The following is a 20857-nucleotide window of genomic DNA, read 5'->3' as shown; positions in this document are numbered from 1 at the left end:
GCCATTCAATGGCACCATTTTCATAGGGACAAAGTGTTTTTTGATAACAAGTGGAATGTAAATCTCATGAGAAAGAAATCAATCCAGCCCAAAGAACTCCAGAGTATTGATCTATGTGCATTATAATTTCACAAGCTTGAAGAGAATTTGTAAGTTAAAGGGGAAATGATTACAGCCACAAAACAGCTGTTATATCACAAAGTTTTCTTTTAACTGTGCTATGAAAGCAAGAAATAAGTAGTTTCTGAAGTTAAAAGTTATCTTGGTTGAATTAAGTCTTCAGTTTGTTCAAAATCAAAGACAACATTTGATTTAATGATAGTTTTTTTCTTGCAAATGTAAAAACCGTTTAAAGAGTTGAAGATTTGCAAATAAAGTTCACACCATTCAGTTCCAATCAACAAGTCTATTGTCTAAACAGAAGTTAAAAGCTGAATAAAGAATTTTTACAAAATCAATTTTAAAGTGCAGTGAACTTTGTCAAATCTTCCGTATTTGCTCCTGACAAAAGGATGAAACCTTTTCAACTACAAAGTAACAGTTTGATGCAGCAACAAAAATCCATAGAATATAAAATTCTAAAGCTGCAAAGTAAGAGATGGAAAACCGCCTCTTGCAAATATGAGATTAATCCTAACAATACAAGACAGACAAAAAAACCTAGTGGGTATGGGGGATTTTGTTTGTTTGCAACAAGTAAAGTGATTTTGAACACAAACACAAGACTTTCACTGAGAACCCAAAAGAAACCAGGGGGCCCTGAGCACAGCTCCAGACAAATGCCTAGTCTTTTATTGTGTTCATCTTTCCATCACAGCTCTGAAAAGTTTACAGTTTAGTTTAAAGCACAAAGGAAATTCTGGATATGGAAGTTGAGACTTCAACCTCACCCACTCTCAGGTATGAGATACTAATTTCCATAAAAACAGGGTGAAATTTTAAATTCTGTTCAACTGAACAGGTTGCAGACTGCTATGCTGTATTTAATTTCACATTACACTGAAAAGAATGCAGTTTGCCTTCTAGAAATAAGTTTCAGTTGTTTGCATAACATGTATAATCCACCATCAACACATGAAAATTGTTTTCTCATATGCTCCTCTCTATTTCAAGTGTGAAGGCATCAACACCCAATTTTATCCCAAACTGATACTTCACACCACATGAAAACAATATAACTCATTCTACTACACAGTCTAAGAAACAGGCAATATGGTAGCCTCCAGGTTTCCTATACGATCTTTTGCATGATCCTAGGCAACTTTAATGAACTGCAAATAGGCATTTCAAAAACTCTAGTATTCTGTGGGCCCCAGCAAAAATTCATGAAGTTTTTGATGGTTTCTCATGATAATAAAAGAATAACAACACTGACGGCACATCCCTGACTTTTATCAACATAACAAAGCCTCAGTGGTGCTCTCAGCCCAGAAGAAACCTATCACCATGACAGGTATTCACATACTCAGAAGTGGTCACTCAAACTGAGCTTTTTATACAGCCTGACTGGACAAGTAGATAAGGTACCATGGGATTCACCTTCCTTCCAGCTAATTTTCCCCAGCCCACCTAAGCAGATGTCTGCACCTTTCTTGTGGGAGTATCCTCTGCTAATATGCTACTGAAATGTCAAGCTTCTGCTAGGATCTGGTGGTCATCTTCTCTTTTTATGGTAGAGGTTTTATTTTTTCCATGAAAAATTAAAATTATCTGCTATGATGTTCTGTTATAGAAAACACTAATGAGATTAACATGCCTCTAGGTATAAATACAAGACTGAATGGACTCTGTTGTATTATCTAAATTCAGTTGAGGAAATCAGCAAGGCAGAAGTCATACTACTCTAAGGCCTCTTAGTGGGCACTTTTCTTCTACACACCTACATCAGCAGTAAAATATGTACAAGACGTAGCAAAATAATGAATCCATAATGCAATTTCCTTGCTCTTTTCATTCCCAAAAACCCATCACAAATATTTTTCAAGTATTTTAATTAACAAGTTCTAATAGGTTTGAAAGTTTCTAGGCTTGAGCTCCACTTAAATCCAAGATGTACCTATCAACTTCAAAAAGCAAGCAAGAACATGAAAGTTTGCAATCTTCATGATTAATGACACTTTCTTGTGACATTCTCTTACGACTGTCAATTAGTTCCAACATAAACTCATCTTGCAATTGCCTACCTCTATCCAAACACTGTAAATTCTGTCAGGGCAACTACAGGATGCAGTCTTTACTGGTCTACCTGGTTTCATCAAAAACTTACAGGAGTATACTGGCAGTAACTAATACTCACTAATACATAAAGAGCTGATCTTACCTAAAGCATATTTTTTGAAATTTATCTCAATTTCAAGATATGTCCAAAAGATTAACAGCCTCTTTAAATACTTAAAATGTTTTTGGCTTGGTGTTGGTTTTTTTTTTTCCCCAAAACTACAATGGTAGTTCTCTAACAGAAACATTGCTTCCAAAAATAATTTACATATACAAACACTGCTTCCGTAAGCTTTGCTACCTTACTTCCTTCCTGCTACTTTTCAAACACTTATTCCCTATAATAAAATTAATGTATGATATTTGTGAAATCATTATAAAAAAAGAAATCAACACAGATTATATTTTTATACACCTTTACTATTTGCAGAAAAAAGTTATTTCAAAACTGAAGGTGCACAAGTACAACTTTCCTGAGGTAAAACAACAGTATCAGGCTGCTTGGAATGTATTAAGTACCATGAAAATCACCTATGAACACTTCTATCTAAATAAATTCTAAAATAATCTGCCAAAAAAAGCATTTATCGTTTAAGTTAGCTGAAAATGCTCCACTCACTTCACTTGACTGACTCTCATATTTTATCATTTAAGATAAAACCCCCATGATTCTTAATCACCCTAATGGCAATTTCTGTACTTACAAATTTGCTAGCAATTCATTAGGAAGTTACTATTCCATAGCAACTGCATATAACAGATTTTTAGCACAAAAGGTTTCTAAATAAGAATGATATCACAAGAGCTAATTCCAGCTGCAATTGACTCCAAGGCCACCAGTTACATGTATTCTTTAACCTTTAAAAGTTGAAGTGTTAACTAACCATTAGTTAATGGATTTGCTTTTTCTTTTCAGCAACATCAATGAAATACATATATTGTCAACTTAACACACTAATGCCCTCAAAAGTATAAGAAGGTTTTAACCCCTCTACCCTGATGTGATTTTGAGTAGAAGTGAGAACCAAGCTTATATGCCATATTATGGACCTCAGACTAGTACAAGTTAAGTACATGATCCCTCTTAAAAATCTCTTTCTTGTGAGTCCGCAAAGCAGACAGAAGTACACAGCAGCAGCTCTTCAGAACCTTTTTAATTAACAGCGGGTAATGTCCTAGTAGGGAAAATGCAGGCAAAGCAATCAAAAGGTGCATGACAAGCAAATTATTGTGTTCCCGTACTAGGCACACATCACAACATACAGTTATACTTACACAATTCATTTAATATTTTAATAAAAAGTACTGGCATGCAACAAACCTAGTGCAAAGGAACTTCCAGCCACCACAGATAAACCATTCTAAGCCTCTTCTTCTCTGGGAAATTCTGGCTCTTGGTAGAGTATGGTAATCACTCTCATCATTTTCAAAGCCTTCTTCTGACATCATTAGTGGCATTTCATCCAAATGAGAGGACTCATCTTCCACTTGATACCTGGCAAAATGAAATAAAAACACTAAATAAATAGCTAATACCTCATTTTTCATTACTGGGAATCTCCTAGATTAACAAGTTTTTGCCATATGGAATTTTATTAGAGAGATTTTAATCTCCACATCACATGTATTTCTGCTAACACATCCACAAGAAATTCTTATTTGAGGTAAAAATGTGTAATACAGCAAAAAGATCTGCAATCAATCATTGTCAATCGTAGTATAAATCATTCCAGGGAAATACTTGTTTCTTATATAATCTATACAGAGCTGATACTTCATACTTTTCAAAGGATTCTTTGTAAGATTTTGTTAAATGGAATTTACTTCGCAAAGTTTAATGAAAACTGTCATTTGCATTTGTTATAAAGTACAGACTTTAGATTTCCACTGAGCTGCTTCAACTTGCTTTCCTGATGTCTATTCCTGTGTGCACAGGCCTCTATTTGAGTCACACTTTCTACACAATTCAGCGTCTTAGTTTTAATTACTAAAACAGTATAGTTACTTTTATAATTCTACACAAAAACATTCAGCGAGTCAAAACAGATTTGCCTGTGGGACCTATGGAAAAAACACTAAGCTAACAATGGTCCTTTTCTCCCCAGAAACTATTTTCCACTTCAATTTTACATTTCTTGAATGTTTTTTATGTCAAGACAAAACTTATTTTTTATTTCCAACACGAAAATACTCCTAAGTGCATGCAAATTGAGTATTCAGTTCATATTTTTATACCATTGGTAAGATAACTGAAAGAAACTGCATTATTACTCAGGTTTCCTTTCACAGACTATTAAAAGGACTACTAAGGATATTAATTAGAAAAAAATTTAAAAGTAATCAAACATTACAGTCAAGTAAAGATCATCTATTTGTATGCAATAACACATACAATAACCCTAATCAATAACAATACACAATACAGAAAATAAACAAAATGGTCAGAAAAGCTGGCTGCACAAACACAAAATATGTGAAAAACATATGAAACTGAACACAAAGGCAAAAACTTTTAACTACATAAAAATATTACTTGACACTATTGGTAATTAAGCAGTCTTTAAATAGGAACAGCTGATGAAAAAATCTAACCAGAATAAAACAAAATACATTCTGCATTATGTATTTTGGAAGTTTCTTAAATACTTTACAGTTCAGAAGACTGGTAGACTATCATCAATCTATTCTTTGTCATCAATCTATTCTTTGTGCAATTTGTCATTTATCTACCTTGACATTATTCTTGTACTGGGAGTAGTGCAGAGTAATTCCTAGAGCTCCGGGGGGGCGGGTAGGGAGGGTGGACAAGAAAAAGAATTGAGTCACAAAAAATATGAGTGTTTGGCACAGAATTAGTAAGTTTGGTTTTTGTGAAGCTGTATTGTACAGTCATCTCTTACAATGTGCATCCTGGGACTGTCCTATTTTCCCCACAGCAACCTAAGAACAACCTAAATAAAAATAGTAATTAACAAAACCAAAAATCCATTCCCTTTATGCGAGAGAGCAGCTGAGAGCAGCTGGAGAGTGCGTGAAGCTCTGCCCGGGGATGGATGAGGAGCCAACTGAGAGCTTCTGGATTAGTATTAAAGAGAGGACAGGTCTGCTACAGACCACCTGAACAGGAAGAACAAGCAGATGAGGCCCTTTGCTGACAGATAGGAGCAGCCTCACCTTCATAGGCCCTAGTCTTCATGGGGGACTTCCACCACCCTGGTATCTGCTGGAAGGACAACACAAAAGGACATAAGCCATCCTGGAGGGTGCTGCAGTGCTTTGACAACAACTTCCTCTTCCAAGTAATTAAAGGAGCCAACAAGGAGAGGTGCTCTGCTGAACCACACACTCACTAAGCAAGGAGGGTCCCACTGGGGATGTGAAGGTCAAACACAGCCTTGGCTGAAGTAACCATGAGATGGTAGAGTTCAGGATCCTGAGAGCAGGGAGGACAGTGGCAAGCAAGCTCACAACCCTGGACTTCAGGAGAACAGATCTGGCCTTTTCAAGAGCTGCTTGGAAGAGTCCCATGGGATAAGGCTTTGGAAGGAAGAGGGGGCCAAAAAAACTGCTTAGTATTCAAGGATCAGCTCCTCCTAGCTCAGGAGATTTCCATCCCAATGAATAGGAGTCAGGTAAAAATGCCAGGAGGCCGGACTGGATGAACAAAGAGCTCCTGCCCAAACTCAGACACAAAAAGGAAGTGCACAGAGGGTAGAACTAAGGATGGGTAACCTGGAAAGAATACAAAAACATTGTCCAAGCATGCAGGGACAAAGCTAGGAAAGCTATAGGCCAAATATAATTGAATCTGGCCAGGGATGTCAAAGACAAGAAGTCTGAAAGTATGTAAGTGACAAAAGGAAGACTAGGAACATGTGGGCTCTGCTGAATGAGATGGGGGACCTGGTTACACAGGACATGGAAAAGGCTAAGGTACTGAATGCCACCTTTGCTTCAGTCTTTACTAGCAAGACTAGCTTTCAGGAGTCCCAGGTCTCACAGAGAGCAAGGAAGACGAGGAAAAGGTCAGGGAACACTTAAGCAAACTGGATATATATAAGCCTATGGGCCCTGAGGGGATGAACCCATGAGTGCTGAGGAAGCTGGCAGATGTCATTGCAAGGCCACTTTCAATAATCTTTAATCAATCATGGCGACTGTGAGAAGTGAGTGAAGATTGGAATAAAGCAAATGCCACTCCTATCTTCAAGAAGAGCAAGAAGCAGGACCCAGGGAACTGCAGGACTGTCAGTCTCCCTATAAACCCTGGGAAGGTCATGGAGCAGCTCATCCTTGAAACCATTTCCAGGCACACAAAGGACAAGAAAATCATCAGGAGTAGTCAGCATGTTTTCACCAGGGGGAAATCATGCTTGGCCAACTTAATAAACTTCTAGAATGAAATAACTGGCCTGGTAGATGAGGGGACAGCAGTGGATAGTGTCTACTTGGACTTCAGTAAGGCCTTTGACACTGCCTCCCATAAAATCCTCATAGAAAAGCTGTTGATGCAGGGGCTGGATGAGCAGACAGTGAGGTGGACTGAAAACTGGCTGAACAGCCAGGCCCAGATTGTAGTCACAGTGGCACAAAGTTGGAGGCCAGTAACTAGCAGTGTAGCCCAGGCATCTGTACTGGGTCCAGTCCTGTTTAACATCTTCGTTAGTGATCTGCAAGATGGGGCAGAGCACAGCCTCAGCAAGTCTGCAGATGACAAAACTGGAAAGAGTGTCTGATAGGCCAGATGGGTGTGCTGCCATCCAGCATAAATTTGACAGGCTGGAGAAATAGGTGGACAGGAAGCTCAGCAAGGAGAAGAGCAAAGTTCTGCACCTAGTGAGGAACAATCCTGCACACCAGCATATTCTGGGGGCCACTCAGCTGGAAAGGAGCTTGGCAGAAGAGAACCTGAGGATCCTGGTGGACACCAGGTTAAAGATAAGCTAGCAATGTATGTGCCCTTGCCACAAAGCAAGCTACTGGTAGCCTGGGCTGCGTTCGGCAAAGTATTGACAGCAGGTCAAAGAAGGAGATCCTTGCCCTCTGCTCAGCACTGGTGAGGCCACACACTAGACACCTATGTCCAGTTCTGGGCTTATCAGTACAAGAGAGACACGGACATACTGGACAGAGTCCAATGAAGGGCCAAGAAGATGATTAAGGGACTGGAACATCTCTCCTATGCAGAAAGGCTGAGAGAGGCTAGGACTGTTCAGCCTGGAGAAGACGAGGCATGGGCAGGATCTTAGTATCTATAAATACCCGAAGGGAGGTTGCAAAGATGGCTGAGCCAGGCTCTGTTGAGTGGTGCCTAGTCACAGGATGAGAGGCAATGGGCACAAACTGAAACACAGGAAGTGCCATCTGAACATCAGGAAACACTTTTTTACCATGAGGATGACTGAGCACTGTGAAGGGTTGTCCAGGGAGGTTCTGGCATCTCCATCCTTGGAGACATTTAAAAGCCATCTGGACATGATCCTGGGAAACCAGCTCTAGGTGGCCCTGCTTGAGCGGGAGGCAGTTCTGCTGACACTGAACAGCACCGTGAGCAGTATTCAGTCCAAGATCTTGATAGACAAACCCAATATTTTAAAGAGAAAGTAACATTACAAACACCAGGACTAAGCGTGAAAAAGCACCATCACTAGACTTGCATTTTCTGAACTTACTGTATATTTAATATAAAACTCTGAAATCATTTACTTTTCCCCCTAGATTTTCTGTGTTGTGCTCTGTTGTATATAGGAATATATTAAAGCAGTTATTAATATTTTTGGATTCTAGGAAAGGGAAAGGGGGAGGAAGGGATTGTATTGTAGTATTAGATTGAAATTATCTATTGAATACTACATACTTCACACTGGTTATGTATTAAATTGGTATCAACACAGTTAAGAAGGAAGATCTAATAAGGAAGGAGAGGGGGGAAAAAAAAAACAACCAAACCCACTACTGGTTAATCAGTCATTAGCTAGAGACTTCTTTTTGTTGGCAGGTAATGCCCTGATTTCTGCACCTCCTTTGAATCACTTAGCATGGGACATCATTAAGGGATATTAACAATGCATTCAGACTAAATTAGAAAATAATGCATAACTAGGAATAATAAACACACATCATCCATCCCTCCCTGGCTGCAAGGCAACTGAGTATTGGAACCTTAAGCATGTTACACCTTGTGAAGAAGAAAATCTTCACCTGCTTCAAATTATGCAAAAGCACAACCATGCTGCAGAAAACAACAAAAGTTTCAAGCTAAAAAAACTCTATAATTCATTAGAAGTTACGAGTTCCCAGAAAGTTAGTTATGTGAAAATATGTCATGGAAAATGTTTTCAGAATTATTACCACCAGTACCCACTTCCAAAAAATCAAAAAGGAAAATAAAATTTAAATGAAACATGAAAAACTTGATCTTCACAATGTTATTTACAAAAAGCTGCATCTGATGATTAGTTTAATATGGCCACCTGGCAATATGTTATCCATTACTATTACTATCAATAGTCATGAAGAAAACATGCAACACAAAAAATTCTCTTCACAAAACAGAGCAGTTATTACCTGTTAACATGTGTATTTTACTAAGTTATATGGATTACTCTCAGACTAGACTAATTTTAACACTAGACAATAACACCACTGCTGAGATAAAACTTAAGACATTACTTTATGCTGTGACTTCCAGTAAGACAGGCCTATGTTTAAACAGATTCACATTCAATGCCTTTATAATCTCTCCTGGTTAAATTTGCAAATGACATTATCACAGTTTTAACATAGAGCTTTCCGTTGCATTGTGTTTTGCTTTTAGACATCCAAACAATTAATTGTGACTTCACTGGATGGTGTAACAAATACACTATCTGCTAGCTGTACTGGAGTATACAGCAAGATATTATTGCAAAGTAACAGATCCCTTTTACTTCTGCATAAAGTTAACAGACATCCGATTCAGAAAATAATACCCTTTCTATACAAAGGTCACATAGCAAACATGGTTAAAGTCTTTCTTGAAGGAACATGGTAATGCAAGAGAATTATGGGAAAGAGACTTGGCTGAAAAACACACAGACATGCATAATATTTAAATCTGCTCCTGTAAATGTGGTTATATTTGCAGAGTACATTGATGTCCTAATCACAATTTAATTTTTTTTTTACCATTACGTTATAAACAAGTATAGTTTTCACCATCAGTTATCTAGGTTTGCACTTTTAAATACAGAGCTTCACCAAGTAGTGAAGATAATGAGCATAAGCACCATCATGTTTAGTAATCCTGACTTCAAAATACAGCCTCTGAACTTGCAAGCAATTTATTCTGTTTCAAAAGCAATTTTGCTATTGTGTTGGAAAATTGTACTTCAGTATTTAAAAACAATAAGATAATGAATAATGGATTTTTCATAACTAGGAGGAGGACAAAAATCTTTATGTCTTTGTTACCTAGTATTTTTCTGCACTTAATTGCCTGAAGTGCTGATTTTCCTTGAGTGACAAATCAATTAAGTATAATCCTAGAAACTTTTATTAAAATAGGGAAGCACTGAAAGCAACATGAATAAAGAAGCCAAAGTGAAGACATCAAAACTCTCAGCATGAGTGCTACTAAATCAGGTATGAAGACAACTATCTTGACAAAAACACGGTTTCCTAAGGAAAAAGGAACATTAATATTAAAAACTTGCAAAAAAATTTGACTACTATTAGGAATATCTAACAGATTTAAGTAAAAGGATATCATGTACAATAAATACTTTTAAATGAAATTTTGCTATAAATATCTGCTGTGAATATGATGCCTCAAGTCACCTGTACCTACATCATTCCGCTTTGATGGCTGTTTGCCAGAGCAGATGCAGCTGCAGAGTTCCATGGGTGCCATAACTAGCAACGGAAACCATTTTAATTAATGTAAATCTAATCTAGCTACTTATTTATATCCATAATTATTTCTGTATTTTCTGCTAGCTTTCCATTATTCTAAAAGAGCAATGTTTGACGGTGCAGCAGAAAGGTACAAGGGGCAGGGCAATCATGACTGCATGTTTTTCTGGTTTTACTCACTTGACAAGTGCAGAAGCAGTATCTACAATGGATTTTTCTATCTGCCTGCTTAAAAGACCCAGGTAGAAGCACTATGTCAGGTACTGCATAAAATACTGTTCACTTGTCGCTTATCACTTGTACTATATACCATAATTCACAAGAAGGAGAAACAAAGCTGGTGTCTTAAAGCAGTATTTCTCAAACATAGTGAGGGAGGGGAAAGGAATGCGTGGCCAAAAGTCTGCACAGGAACTGGACATAGGAGATAGCTGTGGGAATGCAGAGTAGCATGGAAGAGAGGCAGCAGCGGAAAGAGTTCCGGCTAAGCATCCGAGTAGAAAAGCTGACAAAGACCAGTTATTGGCAGTTCAGCTACCACCACTTGCCGCTATGACCATGTCCCATCCCACCAAGCACTGGCCATTTGGCTCGGTGGCTGCTGCCAGCCACAGGACTCCCTCTGCTTCTCGGAGGGAGTAAGCAGCACAACCTCTCTCAGACATATCCTGCTCTACTGTTGTGGTGTAACCCAGCAGGTGGCTAAAACAACCACACAACCGTTCACTCATCCTCCCGCCCCGCAGCAGGATGGGGGAGAGAATATGAAAAGAAAAAGGATAGAACTCGTGGGTTGAGATAGACAGTTTAATATAGGGGGGGGAGAATAATAATAATAATGATGATAAAATAATATACAAAACAAGTGAGGCACAGCACAATCGCTCACCACCCACTGACCGATGCCTGTTCAGTTCCTGAGCCGCGGTGCCTCCCCGGCCAACTCCTCCAGTTTATATACTAAATGTGACGTCATATGGTATGGCATGTCCCTTTGGCCAGTTTGGGTCAGCTGTCCTGGCCGTGCCCCCTCCCAGCCTCCCGTGCACCCCCCGCCTTCTCGCTGTCAGGCCAGAGCTGGGAAGCTGAACAGTCCTGGACTGTTTAGCAACAGCTGAAAACATCAGTGTGTTATCAACATTATTTCCATTCCAAATCCAAACCACAGCACTGTACCAGATATCGGGAAGAAAATCAACTCTATCTACATCCAGTAACTCCAAGGGTTAACCTAGGTGAACATCTTCCCAGTCTGAGGGTAAAGGAGGAGACTGCCAAACTGTAGAGAAGCAATAGGAAGAATAATGAAGAGAATGACAGGCATATTTATATAAAGAGCAAGAATCATTTCTTAAAGGAGAAACCAAAGCAGCAACTGCTGTAGGCTGCCTGTATCACTGATGTAACTGTTCAGATCCTGTCCTGTGACAAAGAAAAAAAATCCCAGCAAACTGCACAACAGCAGGAAAAATTTTACTAAGAAACGTACATTTTTCCATAACCATGCTTAAAAATATACAATGTATTTTCATATAACTGCTCCTCTTATTAAAATACCCAGTGTCTCCACAAAACAGATTGCTTTCCTAGAAGCTACCCCAGAAAAAATCAAAATACTTTTTGTTTTTCAAATATTCTTTGGCATTTCTGAATATTGGAAGTTACTTTTTCCCCTCTAATTACAAACACCTCTATGGTTTACACAGCAGAAAATTCAGTTAAACTACAGAGCAATCATGTTGTTCCTAGATTACAACAGAAGTGCAAAATGGAAAAATCTTCTACCGGTTCAGTGCATGACATATAAAGAATTTCCTTTAACCTCTTCCTCCAAAACACAGAAAAGCTATTTCAGAAGTTGTTAGAATCAGTTAGGGCTTGCCACTATTTGTCCCTATTTAGCTTTAATTGTGTCTCTAATGCAAGCGCACCCCTAATCAGTATTACTTGGAAAGTCCCTGAATCCAAGTCCTGGCCTAAAAAAAAAAAAAAAAAAAACATACGCACACACAAAATAATCCTCTTACAAAAGTATACACATTGTCAGGGACAGGTGTGTCAGAGATCTCTACATGGAAGATGACACTAACCACAATACTCCAGAAGTGATAACAACAACAAAACAAAAAAAAACACATTTGGACAGCTTTTAAGGAAGTTGAAGATTTGTAGAGCTGAACACTTATATCCAGTTTCAATAGTTAACTTTGCTTTTGTGTCCTTCCATAACAGGATCTTTAAAAACCCTATTACAACACTCCCATCACAGTGCATGTTTATCCACCGGACAACAAAATAGACAGAAGGAAAAAGTACTTCTACCGTATGCAGGCAAGTTTATTACTGAGTGTGTCACTGAGACAAATAATATTTACTGCAATAAGACCAAATAAATCCAGTTGACACCAGCCTTGCACAAATAATGCAGACAGATATTCTGGAAAAATACAAGGCAGCATTTCTGATCAGCTACTATAATTAAAAAAGCTAGCATCTTCTGCCATGCAGAACTAAGGAAAAAACCTTACATCTGTTGAGATAAAGATCTAAAAAAAAAAAAATCAGACTACATAGTTATTACCAAGGCAGGTCCCTTTCATCAGTAGTTTATCAAAAATTGCTTAAACTACTGGTTCCACCAGACACTTCCATAAAGCAAATATTCTGAATGCCATTTGCCTTCTCTCTCTCCTAGCACACACTTTCTTACCTGAGCTGTATACAGATGAAGCAAATTCAGAAGATTTGCATAACGAAGCCTTCATGAAAAAAAGGCACCCTTCCTCATTCCCCTTTGCCTACCTTTCAAAGGGCTATGCATATCCTAATATAAGATCTTTTTTAACCTATGACAAGATGAGTGAGTCTCCGTATTTAACGAATAGGTACCAGAAATACCTAAATACACAGCAAGACCTGATGAAACATCATCTACATTCACCAGAACCCTATTTTTAATTAGTAAGTTACGTCATTGATCACAACAACGGGACCATTTTATCACTGTCACTGGGTATTGTTATTGACATTGTAGCCAGATCAATTGTTTTCTCTCCCTGTTCTTCGCAATCCAAATGCCTGCCCAACCACCACAAATCACCGCATTTAGATACTACAGATACAAACCAGGAAGGCATGCAAATATAGGGCAAAAATAATAGCTTAAACATGAACAACCTTAGAAATACATTTACAAAGTTTATTCTACTGCATGCACAGTCACATATGCTCATTGCAAAAGACAGCATCATCTGCAATAAAAGAATAACCATGCTAAAGATTCTGACTGTCCATAAACCCATCTTGGTGTGAAAGAGTATTACTAGTGGAGAAAAAAAAAAATCAAAACATAAGGACAACTTTTTCCAAATATACAGTTCTAACTAATGTCAAGACAAGGAACTGCAAGTAATTACAAAAACCACTTAAAGTTCTTATGTCATAATATTTATGTCTATAGAAAAGTATTACAAACTACTTCTCAGGTACGACACCAATGAAAGTGTCATTGAACATAAACATATTTTACAGTTGCTACTGTGAGCCGCTCTGTGTGCATGTAATATGGTTATCTGCATCATTAAATCAAAGATCGCTCTGAAAAGCAAAAGCTAGAGAAACTAAAGTAATAATGACAACACACACGGGATAAAAGCTCTGAAAACATTAACATATGGCAAGGTCATTTTTCAAAAGTTATATATCAAACCTCTTTGACCTTTGTCCCCGGCAAGAATCTCAGAATCTACAACTATCCTAAATCAGGTGCCAGTCCCAATAAGCAGTATTAGCCTGTGAATAAAGTCTTCAGCAAATAAAGCAACACACAGTCCGGGAATGTGAATATGTGAACAACAGGCATAGAACATACATTAAGAAGAAAGTTTAAAAAAAATTCACTGCTAACTTCCTTTTTCTAAAAACTAGTGGTACTTCATAACTTGAGAGAGTCTTGAAAACATAGACCCAACCACTGCTATACAAATACAACATCCCACGTACGAAGGTGCCACGCAATAACCCTATTGGAGGAATCAGAATTAAGAGGTGGCATCTCAGATTTAGCCTAAAAATTACTCAGTGACATAGTTCCAAACAAAAACAGTGAATCTCTGTCCAAAACCACAATTCCGGAAAGGCTAATGACAAAAGACAGTATTTCCTACAAGACAGTGTCATCATTTCTTTCCTTTTTTTTTTTTATGAAAAGAAGTTTTGCTTTGCAAAAGAGACAAACACGTGGAATTTCAGGTGAAGTCAGTAAAAAACAGGGGGGCAATAGTTCTCCTGTAGAAAGAACAAAAGAACAGACATGATTGATCTTTGTAAGAATGGCATTAACAGTACAGACAGTACAATTCTCCCAACTACAGCTCTGCAGAGATTTCTGTGCACCACATTTGATCCTTTCCTTCTTATGCTAAAACAAAAGATAGAGGTGTATTTGAATGAATGTTTGAATATATCAGCATAACATACAGCTGTGTATATTACAACATACTTCAATAACTATATATTAGTAGCTGTAACATAAAACACCTGTCAGGAATACCACTTGGAGTTGTTCAGAGTTCATGACATTTGTAGCAAGTATTGGCTGAACCTGTAACATTTGTATTTTTTGGTATCACAGTAACAACCAATACATCTCACTCTGAGTTGCTACCATCAGCAAAGAAAATTTCTGTCCTACAGAGAAATGGGTTAGACTAATGTCTAATGGTGGGTCCACTTAAGTTGCCAGTTCTGTATGCATGTCACAGAGGAAAAGAAACGCAAGACAGGGGCTTTGATTTAAACAAAGCATCCTACGAACCAGGATGATGTTAGGAGCTTTGTCCACGAGCAAGTGCAAGTGTGTCAGTATACATGCAGGCAATTAACAAGCAGTACCCATTCCTGCACACTCCCACGAGCTGCTTAACTTTTAGGAGTTTCTGTGACCATATCCCAAGTAGTAGGATGAATAGCATTACAATGCTATTTCTGCAAAAAAGTAACAAACATTTACAGTTTATGTTCCCGGACTAAACAATTTATTGCTTCTGGTCAAACAACAGATGTTTGAAGAAATTACTATCATTTTGCCACAGCAGTTTTAAAACATGTATGTTCAAAAGTCAATTCAGTTCCATCTTCAAAATGCTTTACCAGAAGGTGTATTAAAATTGAAATTAATGTCAATATTGTCAATCCTTCAGATTAATCCATCATTTTCAAACTTATTTTCAGGATGAAGTATGTAGAGCCATTCAATTAACAGGTGTGTGGAGGAAAAGAGAAGATTAAAATGAAACCTGTGAAACTCTGCCCAAGTAAGAACTTTTGTCCTAAATATTCAGAAGTATCCAGGGAAAGAGATTGACAGGAACTAGCAACATTTTAGGAAAACTACAAGAAATGCCAAGTATCACAGCATACAACCCATGCAACAGGTAAATTCTACTGATACATATCAGTGTTTGTTTTTTTGAACAGTTATGGACTTTGCAAGGCTTCCCAGACCCACAGGTACAGCAAAACAAGTTATGAGCTTTCTGTAAACACCATTCTACAGGAGATGTTCGGTCCTATTAGCTCTGATTGTTGTTACATGGTCTCAACAAATAACACTGAGTTATTTGGGGAAGTTTTTATTCTTAATTATTACACTTAAAATGTCAAAAACCTGGCATATAATTTGCCACTGGAATATGAAGAATATCTGAACTATGAAAAATAATACTGTAGTTCAGAACAAGAACATGCACTTCTAAAATAACTGAAAGTAGGTACCAGGTATCAAAGTATTTTAACAAAGCTCATTTCAGACAGTGTCAGAAATTAAAGGAATCACAGAATTACTGTGCATGTGTCTAGTATTATCTGTTGACATTTGTATCTCTCTATTTTTTGGTGGTTCACTGTGAAACCTAGACTAACATTTTGAGAAATCATAACCAGAAGGACTACAAGATTGCTGAGAACAGCTTTCATTTAAATGAAAAGTATCAGAATACTAACACTACATTAAATCATCTTACTTTCTAAGTAGTATGAAAATTTGTTTGACATTTATGAGTATCAGGGAAGCATACGAATTCTCATCGAACTCTGAGTTCTGCAGACTTTCATTCCATTTTGCCTGGAATTGTTTTGGGGGTTTTTTTTGTGTGTGTGGATTTTTGGGGTTTGTTTTTTTTTCACATCCTTCACTTGAAAGAAGCTACAATCCATCAGTTGTTAAGCAATAAGTATCCTGCATTTAGCTGGACAAATGACACACTATCCTATTATTCTGTTCTTTTTTTCCTTCTCACGTAATTTTCTTTTTCACTACTGACATAAAAGATGAGAATTCAAAAATAACAGTATAGCCAGTTGCCTTTAAACAAAGTTGCTCTATCAGTGAGCAAACGGCAGAGACAAGCAACAGCAGCTGATACGTTCCGCAATCTGCCCTACTGAAACCACTTAATATTAGCTAGTGTGGTCTTTCCTAAGTACACTACTGTGACCCATACTATGAGTAATCATGCAAGATTACTTCCAGTGAGTGAGTGTTTTTCATTACATCACCTTTGTGAATACCTGGAGTGCAACTCAATTTATGTAATATTGGAGACAGCTAGTAAGACCTGATTTTTTGGTACCAGCTCAGGAGTCTCAACACCACACACCTTAGTCTTATGAGGCCAAATACGAGCATATGCTGACAGCAGCTACTGCAGGACACCTGAACAAACCAGGTATTTTGCTTATGGATTAATGAGGGTTGACTACTGTTTAACTCCTTACCAGCTGCAAAATTCCACCAGGCTTCTTGTTTTCCTTCCATCGACCTCACATGACAACCAGGCACAGCACAGCTAACTTCCTTCCTGTGTTTAGCAGTTGATTACTCTGGGGCTGATGAAGACAAATACAAGCCTAACATATGAGAACAAGTATGTTAAGTCTCACTGCACATTTAAGGTGATCCTGGATGTTCTCTGGTCCCCTTTTCCCTTCACAATGTAAACAAAAAGTAGCAGCTATTTTTCCTGTAGATGACAGATGCTTCATGCTGAAGGACAAAGTGCTGAAACAAGTGCTGAATCAATTGCCTCTTTTACCGCAAGCTTTCTACAACTATTCAAGTTGAATATATTAAACAATACGAAGATTTCTTTAATAATTTGAAGATGAACAACCTTTTACTTAAGATAGATTTCCCTGGTTTCACAACAGTTTTCACAAACAGTTTCTACCTCCATCTGAGGTAGGGAAAGATGGCAGAAGATATAAAACCTGAATTTCTACTGCAAAAGAATTGCCTTTAAACATCAAAATTAAATTGCCTTTAAACATCAAAAATAAAAGCAGAACAGGATGCCTGTGCTCATTGTACCATAGGTAACATTTAATATGTATTTTTAATTTTTTTAAACAGGCCTTAACATATACAAAGTGAATATATAAAATACATTAATCTTGTCATGTTTAGGTATGAAGTACATCCTGGGACATTTCATGGTCCTTAACTGGCTACAGTCTTATACAGAAATATACAATCTCAGGTGTGTATCAAAGTTGCTCTAGGTGTGTGGGAAAAATATATTCCACCTTTAAGACATGTGCTATCACTCTGTCAAAATAATCTCAAAAGCAGAAAATAGGTTAAGGACAAACACTGAATGAGAAAGTCTTTGTCCTCACTACAAAGCAAACTACAGCAACACTAGCAAAGACTCCTATAAGCTGCTTAGCTCAAGCAAAAGAAGACATCCTACAAATTAGCTTTGAGGCCAATAAAGGCTAGCAACTGATGAGTTGTATTAACTGATGTTGCACAGTAGCAGGGCAATCAATTTGAATTAAAAACACTACCACACTGAAGTTAAGGATCTGTGTATAAGACTTTCAAAACACTGTAAATTCCTCACTGAATAAATAAATCACAGCAACTCAAAGACTCCTGAGGGCTCAGAAACCACAGTACTAGATTAAACCTGAGATACCAACTCTTATTCTATTAATTGGTGTCTGTTTCTAGACATCTTCAAAGTATGAATTATACCCTTTTCGGCAAAATCCACATGTATATATGCATGTGATAAATTTCTGCATATCGGAGACCTCAGTGACTTCACTCTTTTAAGTATGTGCAACATCAGGACCTTTGCTGCAGTTTCCACAGGAATGCAAGGCTTCTTCAAAGTCTGTGCTGAAGATAAAGATTAGAAAAGCCGGATGAATCATTCATAAAGATATAGGAGCTGTAGTTCAATTACAAGCTTAGAGTCCTGAGACTTAGGAGTTGTAGTTCAACTATCTGCCCTATTTCCTCTTTGACTTTACACAAGACACACGTGCTAGAATCTGCACAAGCATTCCCATGCTTTTGTTACAGGTCTATAGGACACCTTCCAAAGTATGCAACAGGTGCTCTCACAAATCCAGGGCATGGTATTCTTGAAGGAGAATGACCAACCTACTCGACTTGCCTTAAGAAAAATATAAAGAATTAAAGTGAGTGAAGAGGTTAGCATATGTATTCTAATTCTCAGAGGTCAAAAAGCGCAATTTAAGTAATCAAGTGATCAAAGTAAAGAACGATAATAAATGTGGCTGTCAACTTTTAAAGGTTTTGTAAGCCTACAAGTAGTTGAAAAAAAGTGATGAAAATCATAGATAATTACTTGAGTGGAGGATCAGTAAGTTAAATACATATCACCTGCACCTGAGAAACACCTAGATTATGAAAGGCCGTAACTCTGAAAGATGTAATCTAAACTTGAAGGAATTTAACCCAAAACCTTTGGAGGATGATGTTGATCAAACAAGATAGAGAGGAAGAAGATCCATAATGAATTGGTAGTTCCTCGCTAGATCTTTCAGCTTGCCAAATCTGCTTATAAAGCCAGGTTCAAATAGTTTGTACAAATAACTGTAATTACTGCCTGCAAACATACCTTCAATAAAGCTGTGCATCCACTTAATTTATGAACTCAACCCATCATAGCTATAGCATTTTTCAAATCACCAAACCACTCCTACAACAGAACTACCTGATACTTTTCATCATCTGGACTAAGTTTTTGCCTACATAATCCTCCCTTTTCCCTTTTTCTTCCAAAGCACACCACCAACTGAGAAGCTTACAGGTTCCAGCAAGAGCTTCCCCTGCTTCAATTCACCGAGGAATGATTATGATAATACTGTCCTACCTCAAAACAGAGGACAAACATACTACTAATTGTCAGACAGTATTAGTGACATGGAGAAAGCTACTACTATGTCAGACTGTCATACAAGCTTGTGAATGATCATTAAAAATATTTTTATCTAGTTTAAGAATCAAGACAACATAATTTAAGCCTAACCTATTTTACAGCACTTTAAACTACTTTTTCTGTTAGTTATTCCATTTGGATAAAGAAGTAAATACATTTTATTCATGATTAAATGGATTTATCACTGTATTTGAATTAGAACAACAGCACCAACTATTCTGTTTTTACAAAGTCCATTTACTTCAGATCCTACAATTGCTCCCTCCAGTTTTTGTGTCCACAACCAGTGTCCTATAAAAACCGAGGGAAAAGAAAAAAAAACCTCAAACAACTATAAACATATCCTCCACTGTAAAAGTGCTGTCCGATAGACAAACCAAAATTGTGGAGCAAAGTTTTTCTTTGCTTGCAACGACAGCATACCTAGAAATTATTCAGAATAATGGGAAGCAAAGCAACATTCAGTCTTTGCTTGAAAGCGTAACTTGACGGCTCACCTTTAAACTGGCTTCTTCAAACTGCCTAACCCCCAACACAGTACATTTCAAGAAATCTGAGTTATTTTAAAATCCTTACATTCAAGAACGTTTTCCGTGCTAACACACATAACTACCCCACAGCGTATTTACTAACGACGCACAAGTCAGCCACCCAGGGCGGGCATCCCGCTCGGAACTAAACTACCGGCGAAAGGGCCCCGAGTTGCGCGGAGCCGCGGGCGGCGCCCCGAGGGGCTAGGGAGGGGGGCCAAGGCCGCGCCCGTGGGCGCGGGGCCGACGCCGGCAGAGCCGAGGGCGCCCTGCGCATCCTCCCGCGGGGCCCTGCGGCACCGCCCGCCGCCACCACAGCCGGCCCCGTCGCCGGGCGAAGGGAGGAGCGGGACGCGCTCCCCCACGGGCGCCGAGGGGGGCGGCCAGGACCGCGGAGGCCTGGGAGAGCCAGGGGCTGCCGACACCCCGCTTCTCGGCCTACAGGGCGGCCGTCACCCCTTCCCACCCTCCCCATGGGCCGGGGAGGCGGTCCCGGGAACCCACACAGGGCAATGGAGCTGGGCGAAGGGCACACACCACCCTGCCCGCCGTTAGCGATGCGCGGCCGGGGGGAGCCGCCGCCGCGCCGCCCCTGCCCATACCTGTTGTGCCTCTGCGCAGTGGCGGCGCTGGTGTAATAGGCCGCTCTCCGCTGGGTGCTGCGCGGCACCGGGTGCAGCGGGATCTGGTCCGCCATCTTGGGGGCGCGCCCCCCCCCCCTCCTCGCGTCCGTCCGCTTTCCCTCCTCCCCCCGCCCCGCCCCGCCCGGCACCGCTTCGCCTCTCTCCCACCGCTCGCGAGGTACGGCCGAGACCCCTGACGTCACGGCCACCGCCAGCTGAGGCCAGGAGGAAGGAAGCGCCAGCGGGGCGGGGCCTCGAGATAAACAAGGGGGCGGGATCCCGCGGAGGGGGCGGGGCCGGGAGCGCGCGCTGCCGGCCGGCCGCGGTGGGGGGCGGGCAG

At 39.2% G+C, this 20857-nt stretch overlaps 1 protein-coding gene across 2 annotated transcripts in view; it reads right to left on the bottom strand.

Moving 5' to 3' along the window:
* The window catches only part of ATP9B (ATPase phospholipid transporting 9B (putative)), a gene marked incomplete at its 5' end in the record, with an annotated part of 168300 nt that extends 147709 nt beyond the window's left edge, over positions 1-20591 (bottom strand). For both annotated transcript variants that reach the window (XM_081996377.1, XM_081996378.1), the window contains 2 exons: positions 3539-3712; positions 20497-20591. In XM_081996377.1, coding sequence (XP_081852503.1) covers positions 3539-3712; positions 20497-20591 — 269 coding nt within the window. The remainder of the gene's footprint in view (positions 1-3538; positions 3713-20496) is intronic.
* Between the last annotated feature and the right edge of the window lie 266 nt (positions 20592-20857).

The sequence above is a fragment of the Phaethon aethereus genome, assembly GCF_964289735.1.
Source record: "Phaethon aethereus genome assembly, chromosome: 2".
Taxonomy (NCBI): domain Eukaryota; kingdom Metazoa; phylum Chordata; class Aves; order Phaethontiformes; family Phaethontidae; genus Phaethon; species Phaethon aethereus.
Note: the sequence above shows the minus strand (reverse complement) of the source record. Positions and strands in the feature narration are given on the sequence as shown.